The sequence below is a fragment of the Papio anubis genome, unplaced genomic scaffold (assembly GCF_008728515.1).
Source record: "Papio anubis isolate 15944 unplaced genomic scaffold, Panubis1.0 scaffold250, whole genome shotgun sequence".
NCBI lineage: Eukaryota > Metazoa > Chordata > Mammalia > Primates > Cercopithecidae > Papio > Papio anubis.
Genome location: NW_022162568.1, coordinates 78,666 through 94,892, shown reverse-complemented (window position 1 = coordinate 94,892; position 16,227 = coordinate 78,666). Strand labels below are relative to the sequence as shown.

Below are 16,227 nucleotides of genomic sequence, written 5' to 3'. Positions count from 1 at the left end.
TTGTTGTGCTTCGTTCGGTTGCTGCCTGTCCCATGGTGGCTGTGAGACCCATCACCCAGCCCTCCTGCATCCTCAGCTGTAGCCTTGGCCATCCTGGGAACCCCGTCTCCCCAGCTGCCTGTAGCTGGGGATGTCATGCCGGCATGGGAGCACATGTCCTTTCTCCCTCCCAGGTGAATATCTGAGCCTGGGAGGCAGAGGGAGGCTGGGGTCCAACCAGGAGGTCTCAGAGGGAGGCTGATTATATAGTCCGCATTGACCAAAGGATGCAGCAGCCAGAGCCAAAGCTGGAGGACAAGTGCTGTGTCGCCAGCAGGGCGACTCCTGAAGGTGTGTGGAGGAGGCGTGTGGAGAAGCCACAGAAGCCCCCAGAGCACCCAAGACCTCACCCTGCTGTAGCCCGCGCTGATCATTAAGCCTTGCGACTTTGCTTAAAATTCACAGAGCCCATTCCAGCCACCACTCTTTCCATGTCCACCTGGCCACTGATTCCTGTCCATACCTGGCCCCTCCTTCATGCCTTCCATCCACCACCTATTTTCCTCCTTCCTTCCACTAATTCCTTCCTTCCTTCCATCCACCACCAGCCCTGCCCCTGGTGCCCATGGCCCCGCCCACATCCACCGCCCACCTGCAGCCCTGCTCTGCCTAGTTGCCCCGCCGCGGCCTGGCCAGCCCACCTTGCCATGGCAGATGCTGAACACATCGCTTTTGAGGATGCTGCACTGCTTCTCGGCCCAGGAGCGGCGGTGCGGGTTCAGGCTGCAGGGCTCGGGGTTGGTGCTCACGTCCGGGCAGGTGGGGGCCTCCTTCCAGCTGTTCCCGAAGTCCAGCCCGCTGCTCACCACCATGTGGTCCCGTCTGGTGAAGTCGTTGTTGGAGTGGTCATCAAAGTTCCCACACAGGCCACACACGGTGCCCTGCAAGAGACAAGCACCCCGGGGGCTCCGAAAAGGGGCTGGAGGGAGGGCAGCGGCTTGTCCCGCAAACACCAGGGCAGGGGGTAGGGGGCTGGCCAGGAGAGGACAGGAGAGGGCAGGGCAGGCAGGGAGGTAGCCCACCTTGTAGGAGGGAGCCAGCTTGATGAACACGGTGGTCCTCTTGTCCCAGATGACGATGATGCCCGTGCTGGACTCCACCACCAGGTACTGGCCCACCTCCCGCGTGGTGTAGGTCACATGGTGACCCTCGTCGCGCTGAATCACCACATGGCCCTTTTCTTCCAACTTCAGCTCCGTGCTCTGCCCGGAGGAGAGGCCCAGTCACCGGCTGGTCTGAGGGTCCCGCAGGGCTCACACATTCCCGGGGCCAGCAGCACTCACCCCAATGAAGATCTTGATGGCCTTGGAGCAGGTGACGCCCGTCGTGCCACAGGGGACGTTCTCGGTGATGATGCTGAATGAGCCTAGTGAGGAGTTCTGGCCGCAGTAGTCCTGGGGGCCAGGAGGGCAAGGTCAGCCAGGACAGCTGGGCCCCAGGTGTCCCAGGGCACACCCGCCCCAGTTGGCGGGGCCACAGCCACTGAGCAGACAAACCAGGCCCTGGCCCTGCCCATCCGAGGACCTGACCCAGCTGCAGGCCCGTGTCCCTGTCCCTGGGGATCACGAGACACTCAAGGGGCTGCGTGGGATTTGGATCTGGAGAGCCTAGGTGGGCGGCGGCCCCAGCCCTGGCCTACTCACTCCCATGCAGAACCCTCAGTCCCCATGGCTGGGTGGGTGGCCACTTGCGCCCTGTGCACCCAGAGGAGGACCCACAGGAGGGAGGACCCAGGAGGAGCAAGGAGAGGGACCCAGAGGAGGGCCTGGAGGAGGAGAGACCCAGGAGGGAGGGACCCAGAGGAGAACCACAGAACTGGGGCAGTGCAGGAGGGGTTTTACTACACTTGCCCACTTCCCTGGCTAGAGACTGAGATCCTCCCTGTGAGGTGGGTGGGTCTGGGGCTGAGGAAAGGCGGCCTTCCAAAGTCTCAGGGAACGAGGGGCTGGGCACTGGGCTCGGAGGCGGAAGCCAAGAGGGTCCCCTGACCACAAGCAGCCCAGCCAGGCAGTGCCCGTGACCACACCTGAACAGCCACATAGGAGCAGTGTCCGTCAAAGTCATTAGTACTTCCCGTCAAGAGAGTGATGTAGTGGCGGCTTAAAATTAAGGCCGGAGGCAGGTGCCATGGCTGCCTGGGTGCATACCCAAGCGTCCTCTCCTGGCAGGTGCTGAGGGGAGGACAGGAGGAGAGCCTGAAGGGACCCAGGACCCGCTCATGGGTGCCTGGAGACCCTGTGGACACCGATGCAGACAGGCTCCTGTGTGCTCCCTGGGGGCACCTGCAGACCCCAAAGAGGTGGCTCCAGGTGTGCGCCTCCCATGCTTGGCTTCAAGACCAGCTGGCTGACATGAGAGACCACCCTGCCGATGGGACAGGGGCTGTCACAGGATCTCATGAGACCCAGGCGGGACCCCCAGGAGGAGGGGCACTGCCCCTTGGCCTGCTCTCCAGTGGCCACCCTTGCAGGCGTGTGGGGCCTGGAGGCAGCCGGAACCCAGGCGAGACCCAGCTTACCAGGTATTGCAGTCCCTTGATCTTGGCCCGAGAATACTTGGGTGCCAGTACATGGGCCCGGGGCATTCCTTCTCCACCACACACACAGCAGCCCGGCCGTCGTCCAGCCCATCAGGGCACAGCCTGACTTACACTCTGTGTGGTACTGGGAACAGCCAGGGGGAGTGGAGTTCAGGGGTGGGCGTTGGGCTGCGGCCTCCCTGAGCTGCCCTCCCTGCAGCCCTGCAGCCCATCAGGATTGGATACACAGCCAGGAAGGCCTGACCATGCAGTCTCTGTCACATCCCAGACCTCCCACCCACTCCCCCTAGCCTGGGCTCAGGCCTCCCTCCCCCTCAGGGCCTGGGGCAGGAGACTGGTAAGGGCTGCTGGCTGAGGGCCCTACACTGCCCCTCTTGCCAGTGGTTCACAGGCTGCCGCCTCCCAGGGACAGGGTTGGCTTATCGACGAGTCCCTCTCGTCCTCAGGACTCAGCACCCAGACCCTGGCTGGGGGCTGGTAGAGCGGGCTCAGTCCCAGCCCAGAATCCCTACTGCCCGCCCACAGCAGCACCCCAGCAGCCGGCCCGGCGTCTGGCAGCTGAGGGCGCCGAGGCTTCCCGGATGGCCAAATCTGAATCAAATTCTGAGATCCATGGATCTTTAGAACCCGATACAACCATGGAACCGAGAATTGCTCAACAAACAAAGTCAGAACAAACTGAGACGCTGAGTCAAAGGAAGAGTAAAGAACAGGAGGAAGTGCTCGAGGTAGCTAAAGGGGAGAGAAAGGTAACTGAACAAATGAGAAAAGGATAAAGGAAGGTAGCAAGGTAAACAAGGAAAGGTAACTAAAGAGAGAACAAATGAGAAAGAATTAATGCCAGGCATAGAAAAGGAAAATTAACAAAGGAAATGCTCGATGCGTAAGGAAGATCTTTCGAGGAAGGCAAGGAAAGAAAAAGGTCAGGGAAGAAAATCCTCGAACAAAATAAAATCAAAAGGAAAAAGATCTCAAACTCGTAAAATCATCAAAACAAAATCACCAATCAAAATTAACAAAATCTCAAACTCAAAAGACAAAAATTAAGTGAGGGGAGGGGTGACAGGGAAGAGTGGCCAGGGCAGGCAGGGAGAGGTGGCCGGGGACAGTGGCCAGGGCAGGTGAGGGAGGGGTGGCCGGGGCAGTGCCACTTACTCTGGCCAATCAGATGGATCTGCCTACAGTGCAGCCTCCCGTCCCGGCACACACTGTGGAAAAGGCCGGGGATGAGTGGGGCCCATGCAAGACGGCCACAGACAGCCCGCAGCTTCCCCGGGACAGATGTGAGCCTGGTGACTGTCAGCGCCCCCCACCCCAGGCACCCCTCAGTCTTGGGTGTCTCAGCTTCCCCAGGTAGAGTCTCCCAGGTCTCCGTTTGGGGCAGGTTCAGAAGGAGCTCCCCCGCCCCCACGCCACACCTGACACCCAAGCAGTTACCCACCATCGTTCTTCCTGCCTGACGACCACATCCCCTGCCTCCAGGTAGAGGCCGCGGTGGTAGCAAGAGCACTTGGCCAGGGGCACGCAGCGGCCCTTCTCGTCCAGGAAGGTGTGGTCAGGGCAGCCGCAGCCGTCCACAGGCGCAAAGCCCTCAAGACAGTGGCTGTTGGCCTCAGAGAGGGAGCGGCAGGTCTGCTGGCAGGTGGTCAAGTTGTACAGGAAGACCTGCGAGTTGGGGCAGGAGCCCACATCCTTGTCTGCAGAGGACCATGGGGTGGCGTGAGGGGCAGGAGGAGCCAGATGCCCAGCTCCCATCCCCAGGGTGGCCAGGGGACCAGGGAATGCACACTCTGGGACCCACTTCCACACTCGGCTGCCACAGCTCCAGGCCGGCCCCAGGTTCCACCCCTGCTATGTGACCGCCCCTTGCTGTAGGAGGAGCTGGTTTCCCGCTACCACTGGCCGATGAAGCTGGAGCCTGGTCCGTGGCTGCAGGGGCCAACTCCTCTCCCTGGACCACCCATGCTCAGGGCCCCCAGCCCCGTCCCAGGAGCTCAAAGCCTGGACCCCATCCCAAAGAGGCAGCCCACAGGGACGGCACTCACTGCAGACATGGTCCCGCCAGCCCCACAGCATGACTCCCTTGGCAGCACAGGCACGCGCGTAGGAGGACAGGGCGGCGCACAGGCAGTCCTCGTTGTTCTGACAGTTGCACGTGTCATATTTGCACCTCTGGGCGACAGAACAAGGTGGGCGGGCAGTGAGGCAGGGAGGCAGAGCATGGCCCGGCGCTCACAGATGCAAGCTCACACACGCACACAGCAACCAGTGGGCCCGGCCGGGTGCCCTGAGTCCACCTCACAGGTGGCATGGAGGCCTGGGAGTGCCCTGAGTCCACCTCGATGGCATGGGGGCCTGGGGGTGTGGGTCCCACCCACCTTGTAATACTCAGCGGGGTCCACGACCGAGTGGCACCTGCCAAAGGGGGTCTCTGTCTTCTTCAGGAGGGAGCACCAGTGCTCGGCATAGTTGGCTGGGGAGTGGGGGATCAGAACTTCAGCGGGGCCTGGGACCCCCATGAGATCCCCTGGGCCCTGCTGCCCGCCTGCCTTGGCCCCAGATATGGTTCCTTCTGTGCACCCATGCCCAGGCCCCTTCCTCCCCCTGAGTCAAATTTCCAGGCAGCTCCAGGCTGGATAGAGACCCGGGCAGGGCACCCACCACCTCCCGTCTCTCACCCCCAAGGGCCCAGCATCCCGGATGTGATGGGGCAGGTAGGGACCAGCCCAGGCCCTCTTCCGGGTCACCTGGCAGGCTGCCACCATGGCCGCCATAAACTAGCCACAGCAGGAAGCAGCTGGTGCTGGGCTGCCCCTGGCGGAGAGCCACCTAACTTCTGCCCCTCACCACCCACGTGTCCTGCTGGGAGCCCCATCTGCCCTTCCAGGCCATGGACCGGGTCCCCCAGGCAGGCTGGGTGGGGGCGCCCATGTTGCTGGGCCTCACCACTCTCGATGTTCAGGGAGCAGGGATCGTCCAGCCAGTCCAGCTTGTCATGGCAGCTTGACTGTGCCTTCCAGGTGTTGGCAAAGCCGGCCCCCGTGGCCTCCACCAGCCCACTGGCCGTCTTGAAGTCATCACCTTCCAGGCCGTTGAAGTTCCCACAGAGGCCTGAGGGGCCAGGACAGGGTTGGGAAGGGTCTGGGGCTAGCAGGCCCCCCTGTGGGCCTTTGTTGGGGCAATCCCGGTGGGGCCACTTACCCTGCACCTGCCCCTGGGAGGCCTGGTCCAGCGTCAGGAAGAGTTGCATGACTGGGGCCAGCTGCACCTGCAGTTGAAGGCCGCTGGCCATGCTCACGATGATGTGGTAGGAAGACGGGCGGAAGACGGAGAAGCTCGCTGCAGGCAGGGGCACGGTGAGGGACACGGTAAGGGGCACAGCGAGGGGCAGGGCTCCCAGGGCCTGCCTGGCCCAGGTGAGCAGCAGGAGGATGTCACCCTCCCACCGCCCCCTCCAGCAGAGGGCCCAGGAGAGAGCCTGCCGGGTGCTGCAGGGACCCTCCTCCCATGGAACCTTTCCACCCAGCCTCCTGGGTCTGAGACGGCTGGACTGTCCGAATCACTGCAGGCCCAGCGGAGCTTGAAGGGCCTGGGCCCCTCCCTGGGGTACAACTCACCGGTCACGTGGGGCAGGTTCACCTGCAGCTCGTTGAGCAGCACGCTGCCATCAGACTTGAAGACGACCACCTGTGGGAAAGGCCAAGGTTGCTCAGGGCTGAGAAGGGCCCCCATTGGGGGACCTGGGGCTCCAGAAGGAGGGGGCAGCACTACTCACATTCTTCTTCTTGTCGGCCAGCAGCACCACCGTCTTCAGGCAGGTCTGCTTGTCCGTGGAGCCACAGGGGGCCAGCTCACCCAGGAGAGCGTAGGAATCGTTGTGGTCACCCTGTGATGGGGCAAGAGGCAGAGCAGCAGCTGAGGGCCGGGACGGGCAGCACCCTGCACCCTAGGACCCGGCAGTGGCTTACAAAGGAAGGCCCACTACTTATCCTCCAGCCAGAGAGCAGCACAGTCACCTACCCCAGGACAGCCCACGGGCACCCTCTGCTTCAGGGACAGCCAGCCCACCCACCCCTGGATGGCCAAGGGCCTGGATGCCAGCCCCAGCTCTGCCCCATACCCCTGACCCTGGGCAGCCTACCTTGGCCAGGACGTAGTAGCAGTCCCCATGGAAGGTGTACGTTTTCCCATCGAAGGTGGTGATGTGGGAGCCGCCTTCCAGGGCGCAGGTGCCAGGGCAGGGCAGGTCTTTGCACACCCAGCGGCCAGCGTTACAGACACTGTTGGGCAGCGGGGCACAGGGTCAGGGCTCAGCTGCCCCAGCCTCTGCTGCACTCAGCCCTGGCCCCAGGACTCACCACTGCTCGCAGCCATTGGTGATCTCCTGGCCTGGTGTGTACAGGTGTCCGTGCAGGCTGCAGTGGCACTGGCTCACGGGAATGCAGCCGCTGCCCCCGATGTCGTCATACACGGTGCCTGGGACAACCAGGGAGGCGACGTCACCCTGCCAGCCAGGCCTCCCACCCGCAGCCACCACTGGTCCCCTGCGCCGACGCCTGTGGTCCCCACCTGGTCCTTGGGTTGGGGTCTGGCCATGGGGGCCCAGCCTCCAGGCCACCTTCCTGCCCCTGACAATCGAGCTCCTCCCGAAGGCCTCCAGGCTCCGGGTCAGGGCCAGGCAGGGGGAGGTCTATCCCCAGGGTGATGACCAGGAAGGTAGCCCCCTTCTCAGCCTCCCTGAAGCCACCCTTTGGGAAGGGCCTCACACCGAGGCCCCTTCTCCCTGGACCTGCCCCTGGTATCGGGTGGAGGGAGAAGCACTTCTGTGCTGCCACTGCCCCCGCCACCTAGCGGAGCCGTCCCCTCGGCGCAGGCGAGAACCCGAGGCCAGAGCTGCAGGCCTCTCGTCCAGCGGGCAGTGCCAGGGCAGGGCCCTCCTCCACACGTACCTTCCGGGCAGAAACAGCCGTCCATGCGGTGCTCCTCGCACAGGCTGCTCACCTCCAGATGTGAGCAGGTGTCCATGCAGGGCGAGCCACTCTCCAGGTACACCAGGTTCCCGGGGCAGGTCTTGGCTGGAACCACAGAGGCCACACGGTGAGGGTGAGGCTGGGGCACAGCAGCCGCTCCACGCCGAAGTGCCCCGAGAAGGGCTCTCAGCCCGCAGTGAGCGCCCCCCTGGCTCCCGGACACAACTCCCAACCGGGCTTGGGGAAAGCACCAGCGTGGGGTCCCCTGCCTGCAGGGTGCTGGGGCTTACGGCAGAACGTGGCAGTCCTCCAGTTCCCGGGCCGGCCGCCGGCATGGGAGCACTGGCGGGAGAACTCGGCCACAGTGCTGCAGATGCAGGTGTCACCGCCCGGGCACCGGCAGCGGTCCTGCTGGCAGGCACGCAGATAGGGCTCCAGCGGCACCAGGTCCTGGCAGTCCGCGAAGGCCTCGGCGGACAGCAGCCTCTCACACTCGGCGCGCTGGGGACAGACGCAGGGTGGGCATGCTGCTCAGAGGCCAGCTCCGCCAGGACCAACACCCCAGAATGAGGGGACTCACGTGCTCGGAGCAGGATGCGAGGGCCACTGTCTCCTGGGGGTCCTCGCACACCACATCGGGCTCATTGATCTTCTGCATGTTCCCGAACTCCAGGGGACTGAAGAACACACCTAGGGACGCACGGTCCTTCAGCTGGGGCACCTGGGGGCCCGTAGCCCACCCTGCCCCCACCAAGCCCTCCGGGCCTCACCGTCAGAGAGGAATTCTGAATAGCTCTGTAGGCCGTTGTAGTCCCCGCAGAGGCCACAGGTGTGGTTCCGGAACTTACTGTCCAGCTCCAGCTGTTGGGGGAGGGAGCAGGTGAGCTGACCTCTCGCCCCGCCCACAGCCTCCAGGGCAGCCGCCAGGAACCCCCAAGACTCGAGGCTTGTTTGAGCCACAGAAAGGTGGGAAGGAAGGCTGGGGTCAGCAGGCAGGGAGTGGCCTGGCAGGGCAGGTCCCTGAGAAGCTGGGTGTGTTTGGGGGGAGGGTGAGGCCTGGGGGGTCAGGGCCAGGCCGGCTTCTGCTGCTGCCCCCCAAGTCCAGCACCGACACCCCGCGCTGCCAAGGCCCTGCCCCACCCCTGCCCTCTCGGTGAGAGGTCCGAGCACTGCCCTCCCTGCCCTCCCTTGGGGTCCACCCAGAGGCCTGACCAGCCCCAGGAGCCCGGGAACCCTGAGCACCATGAGGGCGTCCTCCCGGTTCCACAGGAGGGTGAGGCCGGCGCGGGAGTAGACTTTGGTGTAGGCGTCGCTCTTCTCGACGAGCAGCCCGGGGCTGTAGTGTGGGGTGCTGACCCTGGCGGGGGCACATCAGGGTCACTCTTGGGTCCACCACCCAGGCACCCGCGCCCCAGCTTGTCCTCCCGGGACCCCACCACCCGAAGGGGACTGAAGCTGGGCACCTGGGGTGGTGGAGGTGGCTCTGCCAGGCCCAGCTCCTGCCCTGGGGCCACCAAGTTGGCCAGCCTCTGGGGTGGAGGGACATGGGCAGTGGCCAAAAAGCACCTGTCCGTCTCCGCTGGCCAGGCTTCCCCAGCAGAGCCACCTCCTGCCTGCACGCCCTCCTCTCCATTCCCTCCTTGGGGCACAGTCCTGGGCAGGGTCCCCTCTCAGAGGCCCTGAGGGCACCAGGTTGGGAGAGGAGGGAGGGCCAGGCTGCCCAGCCTCCTTCCAGGCCCCCTGCTTGGTGGAACATCACCCCATGGGGTCCCAAACCCCCACCAGACTGCCCCTGAGGCTATCAGGGGCCCTACACCACCTCCTGCCAATGCCCCTTGCTGGGCCAGGTAGAGGCACTCACCCCAGCCTCTGTGCCTCGGTCCTCAAGGGCCTCTACCCACCCACCCGTGCCCACCCCTGAGGGCCTCTACCCACCCACCCACCCACACCTGAGGGCCTCTACCCATCCACCCGTGCCCACCCCTGAGGGCCTCTACCCACCCGCCTGCCCGTGCCTGTGCTGGAGCCCCTTGCAGGAATCGGAATCCCCAGGCAAAAGAGGGGCAGGTCCTGCAGGTGGGGAACCCGCTAGACAGGAATGCACTTACAGGGCCTCATTGTTCTGGAGACAATAGGGGAACAATAGCTGGGAGTGGAGAAGGGGCTCCCACAGCCCCCCTGCACCAACTTCTGTAACTCTAGCCTGGGGTGGGCGCACACGGCCAATCCAGGCACAGGACCAGAAACAGGCAGCCTCCAGGGGTGCCAAGGCTGTCCCGAGCCTGGTGGGCTCCGAGGGGAGGGGCCGTCAGGGACACAGGCAAAGGGGTAACTGAAACCCCTTGGCTATGGGGGGAATGGTGGGGGCTCATCAGTGTTTGTTGAATGAATTAGTGACCTGAACCCAAACCTCAAGGCTGTTCTCCTGAGCTGTGTGCCAGGGCAGGAGGGGTCTCCTAGGGCTACAAGGAAGACCCCTTTGGGAACCGTCAGCCCCCTTTGCTAGGATGTGGAAGGGGTGCCACCGACCACACTCACATGGCCCCGTTCAGCACAGCCAGGTGGCGGGTGAGGTAGATGGTGTCATCCTTGATGGTCAACAGGATGGACTCGACCCTGGCGGGGGCCTCAGCCTGGCCCGGGCCCCGCTTTAGGTGCACGGCAAATTCCTTGTAGGAGCCTCGGCAATCGGAGGCGAAGTTGTAGTCGCAGAGGCCGGGGAAGCGGAAGATGTCCCCGTCGAAGGTCTTGTAGTGGAAGTCGCCCCAGGTGCTGCAGACGTTGTGGCCATGGTTTCGGGCTCTGCCCTCTGAGGGAACAGCAGTGAATGAGGGGTGAGTGGCCCCGGTGGGGGAAGGCTGCCCAGGCTACCGTCAAGAGGGGGGCCCTGCGGAAGCACCTGGAAGCAGCTTCCAGCCCAGCGCAGGGCCCCTGGCCGGGAAAGCTTCCTATCCGCGGACCCTCTGCTGGTCTTTGGTCACCCCACCACAGTGGTCTCAGGGCTTCTACTCCTGGCCTGGTGAGGAGTGTGGCTGGGTGCCCAGCGGGGTGTAGGAGAGGAGGTTCTGGGCACCCCACTCCCCAGCAAGGGCTGTGCTGCCCCAACTCTTCAATGGTCTCTGCCACCTGAGAATGGGGCTTTCTGGTGGGGTCCTGGCCGCCCCTTCCTCCCCTATGGACAATGACGCAGTTCAGTGGGGCCTGGGCTGCTGTTTCCACCTGGTGCTGGCCCCAAGACCCACACTGTCATCGGGCAGTCAACCCCAGAGGAATGGCGGGGGAACCCCATCCTTCCAGCCCCTTGAAAGTCAGCAGGGCCGGGGACTGCAGGGGACCAACCCAAGCCAGGAGCCTCAGCGGAGCCACCCATGCTGCTAGGATGCACACGGGGACCACCTCCTCCTCCCAGATGCCACTCGCCTGCCCGCCTGGCCCTGCCCCCAGGACACTCTGCCAGGCCCCAGACCCCTGTGTCTGCTCTCTCACCTGTCTGGAGCTCCAAGCCCCCTGCCACAGACAGGGCCAGGCAGACAGCCGCGAGAGGGGCTAGCGGCAGCCCCATGGTGGCTGGCAGGGCAGTGTGGGTTGCGCCCGGGGGCAGGGGTCTGGTCCTTATATGTCCTGGCACAGGGGCAGGAAGGCAGGGGAGGGTCAAGGAGTGGGTGTGGCATTTGCTAGATGATCAAGAAGACAGCTGCAGGGGCCCGAGCCCCAGTGGGGAAATATTGATTCAGGTTATCAGAGGTCATCTCTTTATGGCTCCCTGGGTAAACACAGCCTTCTTCAGGATGAGGCAGCCCTGTGGCCTGAGTGCCAGCACACACCCAGGGAACACGTCCAGCTACTAGCGGGACAGGGTGGCCGGGGGAGGGGCGTCCTGGCAGAAGCATGTCCAGTCAGGCTCCGTAGCCCCCTACGGGTCCCCAGGCCCCCGCTGAGCAGGTCTCCAGGCCTGATCAGGCTCATGTTACCCTGGGAGGACCAACCCGTTTCCGGGGCCCAAGTTCTGGGGCAGTTTCCTGGCCTGACTCCAGAAAGGGGCCTCCCCGAAGGCAGGGAGGATGTGGGATCCTTCGGGCTGCAGGGAGGCCACTGACTTGCATGGGACTCTTGGCCAGGCTCACGGAGCAGTGTCAGAGGCCCCAGCCCCCAACCACCCTCTAAGCCCATCCTTTTCCCAGGCTGGGAAATTCCTTCTCTGGAATTACATGTGATTAGAACTCGGGGAGCACCTGCCCAGCCAGGGGACGTGTTACAGAATGAGGCATACAGGGAGCTGGCTGGTGGCCGGAGGTGGCCGTCTGCCCCTTCTCCCGGGGACCACATGAGGACCTCGGGCCTGAGAGCTGAGGAGGTGATAGCCTGCTCAGGCTCCCCCGAGCCACCTCTCACTCAGGGTGAGGGTCCTGCCCCTGAGGCTGGGCCTCTGATGAGCCTCGGTCTTGCCCACCAAGCCCAGCAGTTGTCTGGAAAAGCCTGGAGAACCAGAACTCATACCGACCCCAAGCCACGAGACCACTGGGCCCACCACTGCTTGCCCCAGCCCGGGAGGGCACAGGCGGGCTCCCTTGTGTCGCCAGTGGGTAAACTGAGGTCTGGGGGCCCTCCCCTCTCTCTACAATTTTCTCCTCCTGAAAATAGAGATGGGCCCTGAGTTGAGTTCCCAGCTTTGGCCCAAGGGGATGGGGACATGCCAGCAGCATGATGGCAGTGGGGAGGGGACTCACCCTGACAGTTTGGAGACTCGGGGCCCAAGGCACCAAGCCTCTTTCCCTGGTTGACCTGCTGCCCGGACCTGGGGCCTGGGATGAAACCCCTCCTGCCCTTCTGTGGTGCCTGCCAGCACCAGGCCCCAGGGTCTGCACTCCCTGCTAGGACCTGGGCACGTGGAGGAAGCTGAGTGTGTGGCCGGGCCAGGAGGACCAGGGATTAAGAAACCGGACCCAGCTGGGCCAGGCCAGAGGGGACCATTGTTCACTTCCCGGTGTAGGCCTCCACCCACTGGCACGGAGCCCTGGGGAAACCCAAGGACAGCCCCAACTGCAGACCCCTGACCCTGACATGCTCCAGGGGGGCTTCGGGGCAGAGATTTTCCAGGCCAGGCTCCCCCTGCCCTGGGGGGATTGCAGGAATCCTAGCCGAGCACAAGCTGCCCAGCACAGCCCCTCCGGCCCTGAAGCCTGAGGTGGGTCCCCTGGATCTGACCCTGTGTCCCCTCTGGGCAGGCAGTGATGGTGCCCAGGCTCGGGGGTCTGACCCTAACACCCGTCTTGGCCCGTGACAAGGTCCCAGGGAGGAGCCCTGTCTGAGCTCACAGGCAGCCCTGCAAGGGACAGGGTGCAGAGAGCTGAACCCCATTCCTAATGGTGAGAGGGAGCTGTTCTGGGGAAGACGGTGAGGGCTCCATCAGGCCGGGGTGACTGTGGAGTCACCGGCACCCCTAAAGCGAGAGTGTCCCCGACCTCTTTGCCTCCAAGCCTCAGCCGGTCCCCACTGCCAGATTCGCAGCATCTACCGGGGTTGTGGAGGTGATGGGGACCGGGCAGGTCAGCAGCTCTGCAGCCACTCTCTTCCCATGTCCTGTATGGGTCCAAATGTGGCCCCCATTGCTGGTTACTGAAATGTCGGCCTCCAGGAAGTGCAGAGTGGGAGAATGGGCAGCCGTACTGCCCTGGGACCCCATCGCCACCCTGTGGCTTTCCCATGGGGTTCGAGGGGCCCCAGTGGAGGGAGAGAGTAGGGGCTTTGACCACTCCAAGGAAAATGCTTGTCGATTCTGCTTTCTGTGACAAGGACGTGATGGCAGTGGTGGGAATGACCACCCACCAAATGGAGGGCCAGACACGGTCCAGCCAGGAGCCGACAGCCCCAGCCCCGTGTCAGCTCCCAGCCTCAGGCCCCGGCTGGGACTCAGAGCCAGAGGCCGCATGGAGTACAGCCTCCCACACAGACAGCATCCTGGTCCCTAAAGCCTCTCCCCAGTCTGCCCACGCCCTCTGTGTTTACCCTGACAAGACACTGTTGCCAAGGGCTGCACGGAATTTGCAGTAGTGACTGTAGGGAGGAGGCAGCACAGACGTCACACGGCACCTGAAGTGACAGCCCTCCTGCTATGTATCCACAAACCTGAGTCACCAGGAAGCCCAGTGAGGGGTAGCCATGCAGGGGTCAGAGCCACTGGAGGAAGAGGGAGAAGGGGCCACCGGAGGAAGAGGGAGAAGGGAAAGGAGGAGGAGGAAAGGGAAGAGGAAGAGGAGGCTGGGGAGGGAGGCGAGAAGAGAGAACCCTATGCTGCTGGGGGAGCCGAAGACAGCAGGTGCGTCCCCTGCACCTGTCCCAGTCACTCAAACGGTGGCTGTGTGAGTCGGCCTGTCTGGCTGTGGCTCCAGTCTTTGGCATGGCACTGGGCTGGATGCTGCTGGAAGGGATATCTCAAATGTGACCCTGGCGAGGCAGGGGGACCTGACACAATCAGTGCAGGGCCTTGAAAGACAGGGCAGACTCAGACCCCCAAGCACGGCCACTTTCTGGGCCTCCAAAGGTTCTGAGACACCTGGAGGTGTGCACGTCACCTCCCAAGGACTGCAGGGGTGAAAGGCGGGATATAGGTGCCACTTCTGTGTGAGGGGTGGAGGGTGAGCAAGTGAGCATACAGAGGCGTTTGTTCTCAGGTGAGGGATCGAGAGAGGCCTCAACCAGGCCAGGCCTCCGATGGGCAGGCAGGCACTGGGCAGGCTCCATTGAGGAAAGGGCAGCCCAGGGCCAGGGCAATCAGGTGGATAGCTGTGCTTCAGGAGTTCAGACACCTTGGGACACTTGCCCCTCAAGACTTGGTCCAGGTGTCACATCCTCATACTGAACACTGTCCTCACCACCCTGGCCACACTGTGTGACCCTTTCTGGCTGTCCTCCTCCGATTGCCTCAAGGGCAGCAGCCCATGTGGGTTCCCCATGGTCACCCTCACAGCAGATGTACTCAATAACTTTTTGGGTGGGTGGGTGGATGGATGGATGGGTGGATGGGTGGATGGTTGGGAGGCAGGAAGGGGGAATGAATGGGTCAGTAGGTAGATGGATGGGATGGGGATGGATGGATCAATAAATGAGTGGGTAAATGAGTGGATGGATGGATGAATGGGTGGTTGGCTGGGTGAATGAGTGGATGAATGGAGGGGGGAGGGAGAGAAGGGGGATGGTTTGGAATGGGCCAGGTGAATGGGTGGGTGGGTGGATGAATGGATGAATGGGTCAGTGGGTGAGTGGGTGGACGGATATGGATCGATCGATCGATCGATCGATGAATGATCGATCGTCGATCATCATCGATCGTCCGTATCGAAATCGTCGATCGAAAAGATCGATCGTCATCAATAAAAAGACGTCGATCGATCGATAAATCTGCGTCGAATGATCGATCAGCGAATCGGCATCAATCAAATCATCATCGTCGTAATAATCGTCGATCGAATCGATCGTCGATCGATCGTCGATCGATCGCCTCAATGTCCTCATCGTCGATCACGATCATCCGATGCGATTACACTTCGTAAATAATGATCGTCGAAAGATCATTCGTCGATCATCGGCTCAATGTCAATGCGATCCCGTCGATCGACAGTAAAACCGTCGTCGTACGTCGGTCGTCGATCCGTCGATCCTCGATAAATCGATAAATAAATCGTCGATCGGTAAACCGAAAAATGCGATCCGTCAGAAAGAAGAATCGATAAATCAATAAAGAAAAGAATCGTCGATCAATCGTAAATCACGTCGATCGATAAATCAGTAAATCGGCGTCGATCGATCAAGCGAATCGATCATCAATCATCCGTAATCGATCATGTCGATCGATCAAAATCCATCGATCGATCGATCGATCGATCCGTCGATCGATCGATCCTCATCCATCACTCATCGTCGATCGTCGGCTCAATGGTCACCGATGCATCCATCCCTCGATCGTGGCTCGGCAAAGAAAACGTCATCGTCGGCATCATCGTCAATGCATCGTCGATCGTCAATAAATCCGCGTCGATGACCAGAAAAGATCGTCCATCAGTCATCGATAAATGATGATAATCGATCGATAAATAAATCGATCATCAGTAAATGCGATCGATAGATCGATAAGACCAATAAATGAAATCCGATCGTCGATCGATCGTCGATCGATCGATACGTCGATCAATGCATCCGAAAAGATCGTCAGCGAATCGGCTCATCAATCAAAGATCGTCCTCGACTCAATGAAATGGAATAAAACCATCGTCGATCAGCGCGTCGATCGATAAATCGGCTCATCCGTCGTCGATCGATCGTCCTCGTCGATCGTCATCAGTAATCAAAATCGTCGATCGATCGTCCATTACGTCCGTCGATAAACCAGTAAAACCGAAAAATCGTCGATCACGTCGATGGGCGTAAATACGTCGATCGTCCCGATCCGGAAGAAAGAATGCGATAAATCGAAATCATCGGCCGAAATGCGTCGATCGAATAAATCGTCGATCGTCGATGTCGATAAATGCGTCGACCAGTAGATAATAAACCTGAATGGCGGAAAGAAAGAATCATCGGTAATCGTCGATGCGTCGATGAAATGAATCGATCGTCGATCGATCGATCAATTCATCGGCAGCAAAATGCGTCGATCAGCTCTCGTCGGCTCGAAAAAGATCG

The 16,227-nt window shown here is 61.9% G+C and overlaps 1 protein-coding gene across 1 annotated transcript in view; it reads right to left on the bottom strand.

Annotated features, from left to right (window-relative positions):
• The window catches only part of MUC2 (mucin 2, oligomeric mucus/gel-forming), a 33,852-nt gene extending 22,709 nt beyond the window's left edge, over nt 1-11,143 (bottom strand). The window contains 21 exon segments of the mRNA XM_031661796.1: nt 657-920; nt 1,062-1,241; nt 1,323-1,433; nt 2,066-2,274; nt 3,734-3,786; nt 4,020-4,275; nt 4,624-4,750; nt 4,957-5,051; nt 5,525-5,689; nt 5,780-5,917; nt 6,196-6,265; nt 6,354-6,464; nt 6,720-6,858; nt 6,937-7,054; nt 7,528-7,653; nt 7,839-8,049; nt 8,129-8,238; nt 8,319-8,409; nt 8,791-8,905; nt 10,087-10,357; nt 11,035-11,143. Coding sequence (XP_031517656.1) covers nt 657-920; nt 1,062-1,241; nt 1,323-1,433; nt 2,066-2,274; nt 3,734-3,786; nt 4,020-4,275; nt 4,624-4,750; nt 4,957-5,051; nt 5,525-5,689; nt 5,780-5,917; nt 6,196-6,265; nt 6,354-6,464; nt 6,720-6,858; nt 6,937-7,054; nt 7,528-7,653; nt 7,839-8,049; nt 8,129-8,238; nt 8,319-8,409; nt 8,791-8,905; nt 10,087-10,357; nt 11,035-11,110 — 3,036 coding nt within the window. The 5' untranslated portion in view covers nt 11,111-11,143.
• Between the last annotated feature and the right edge of the window lie 5,084 nt (nt 11,144-16,227).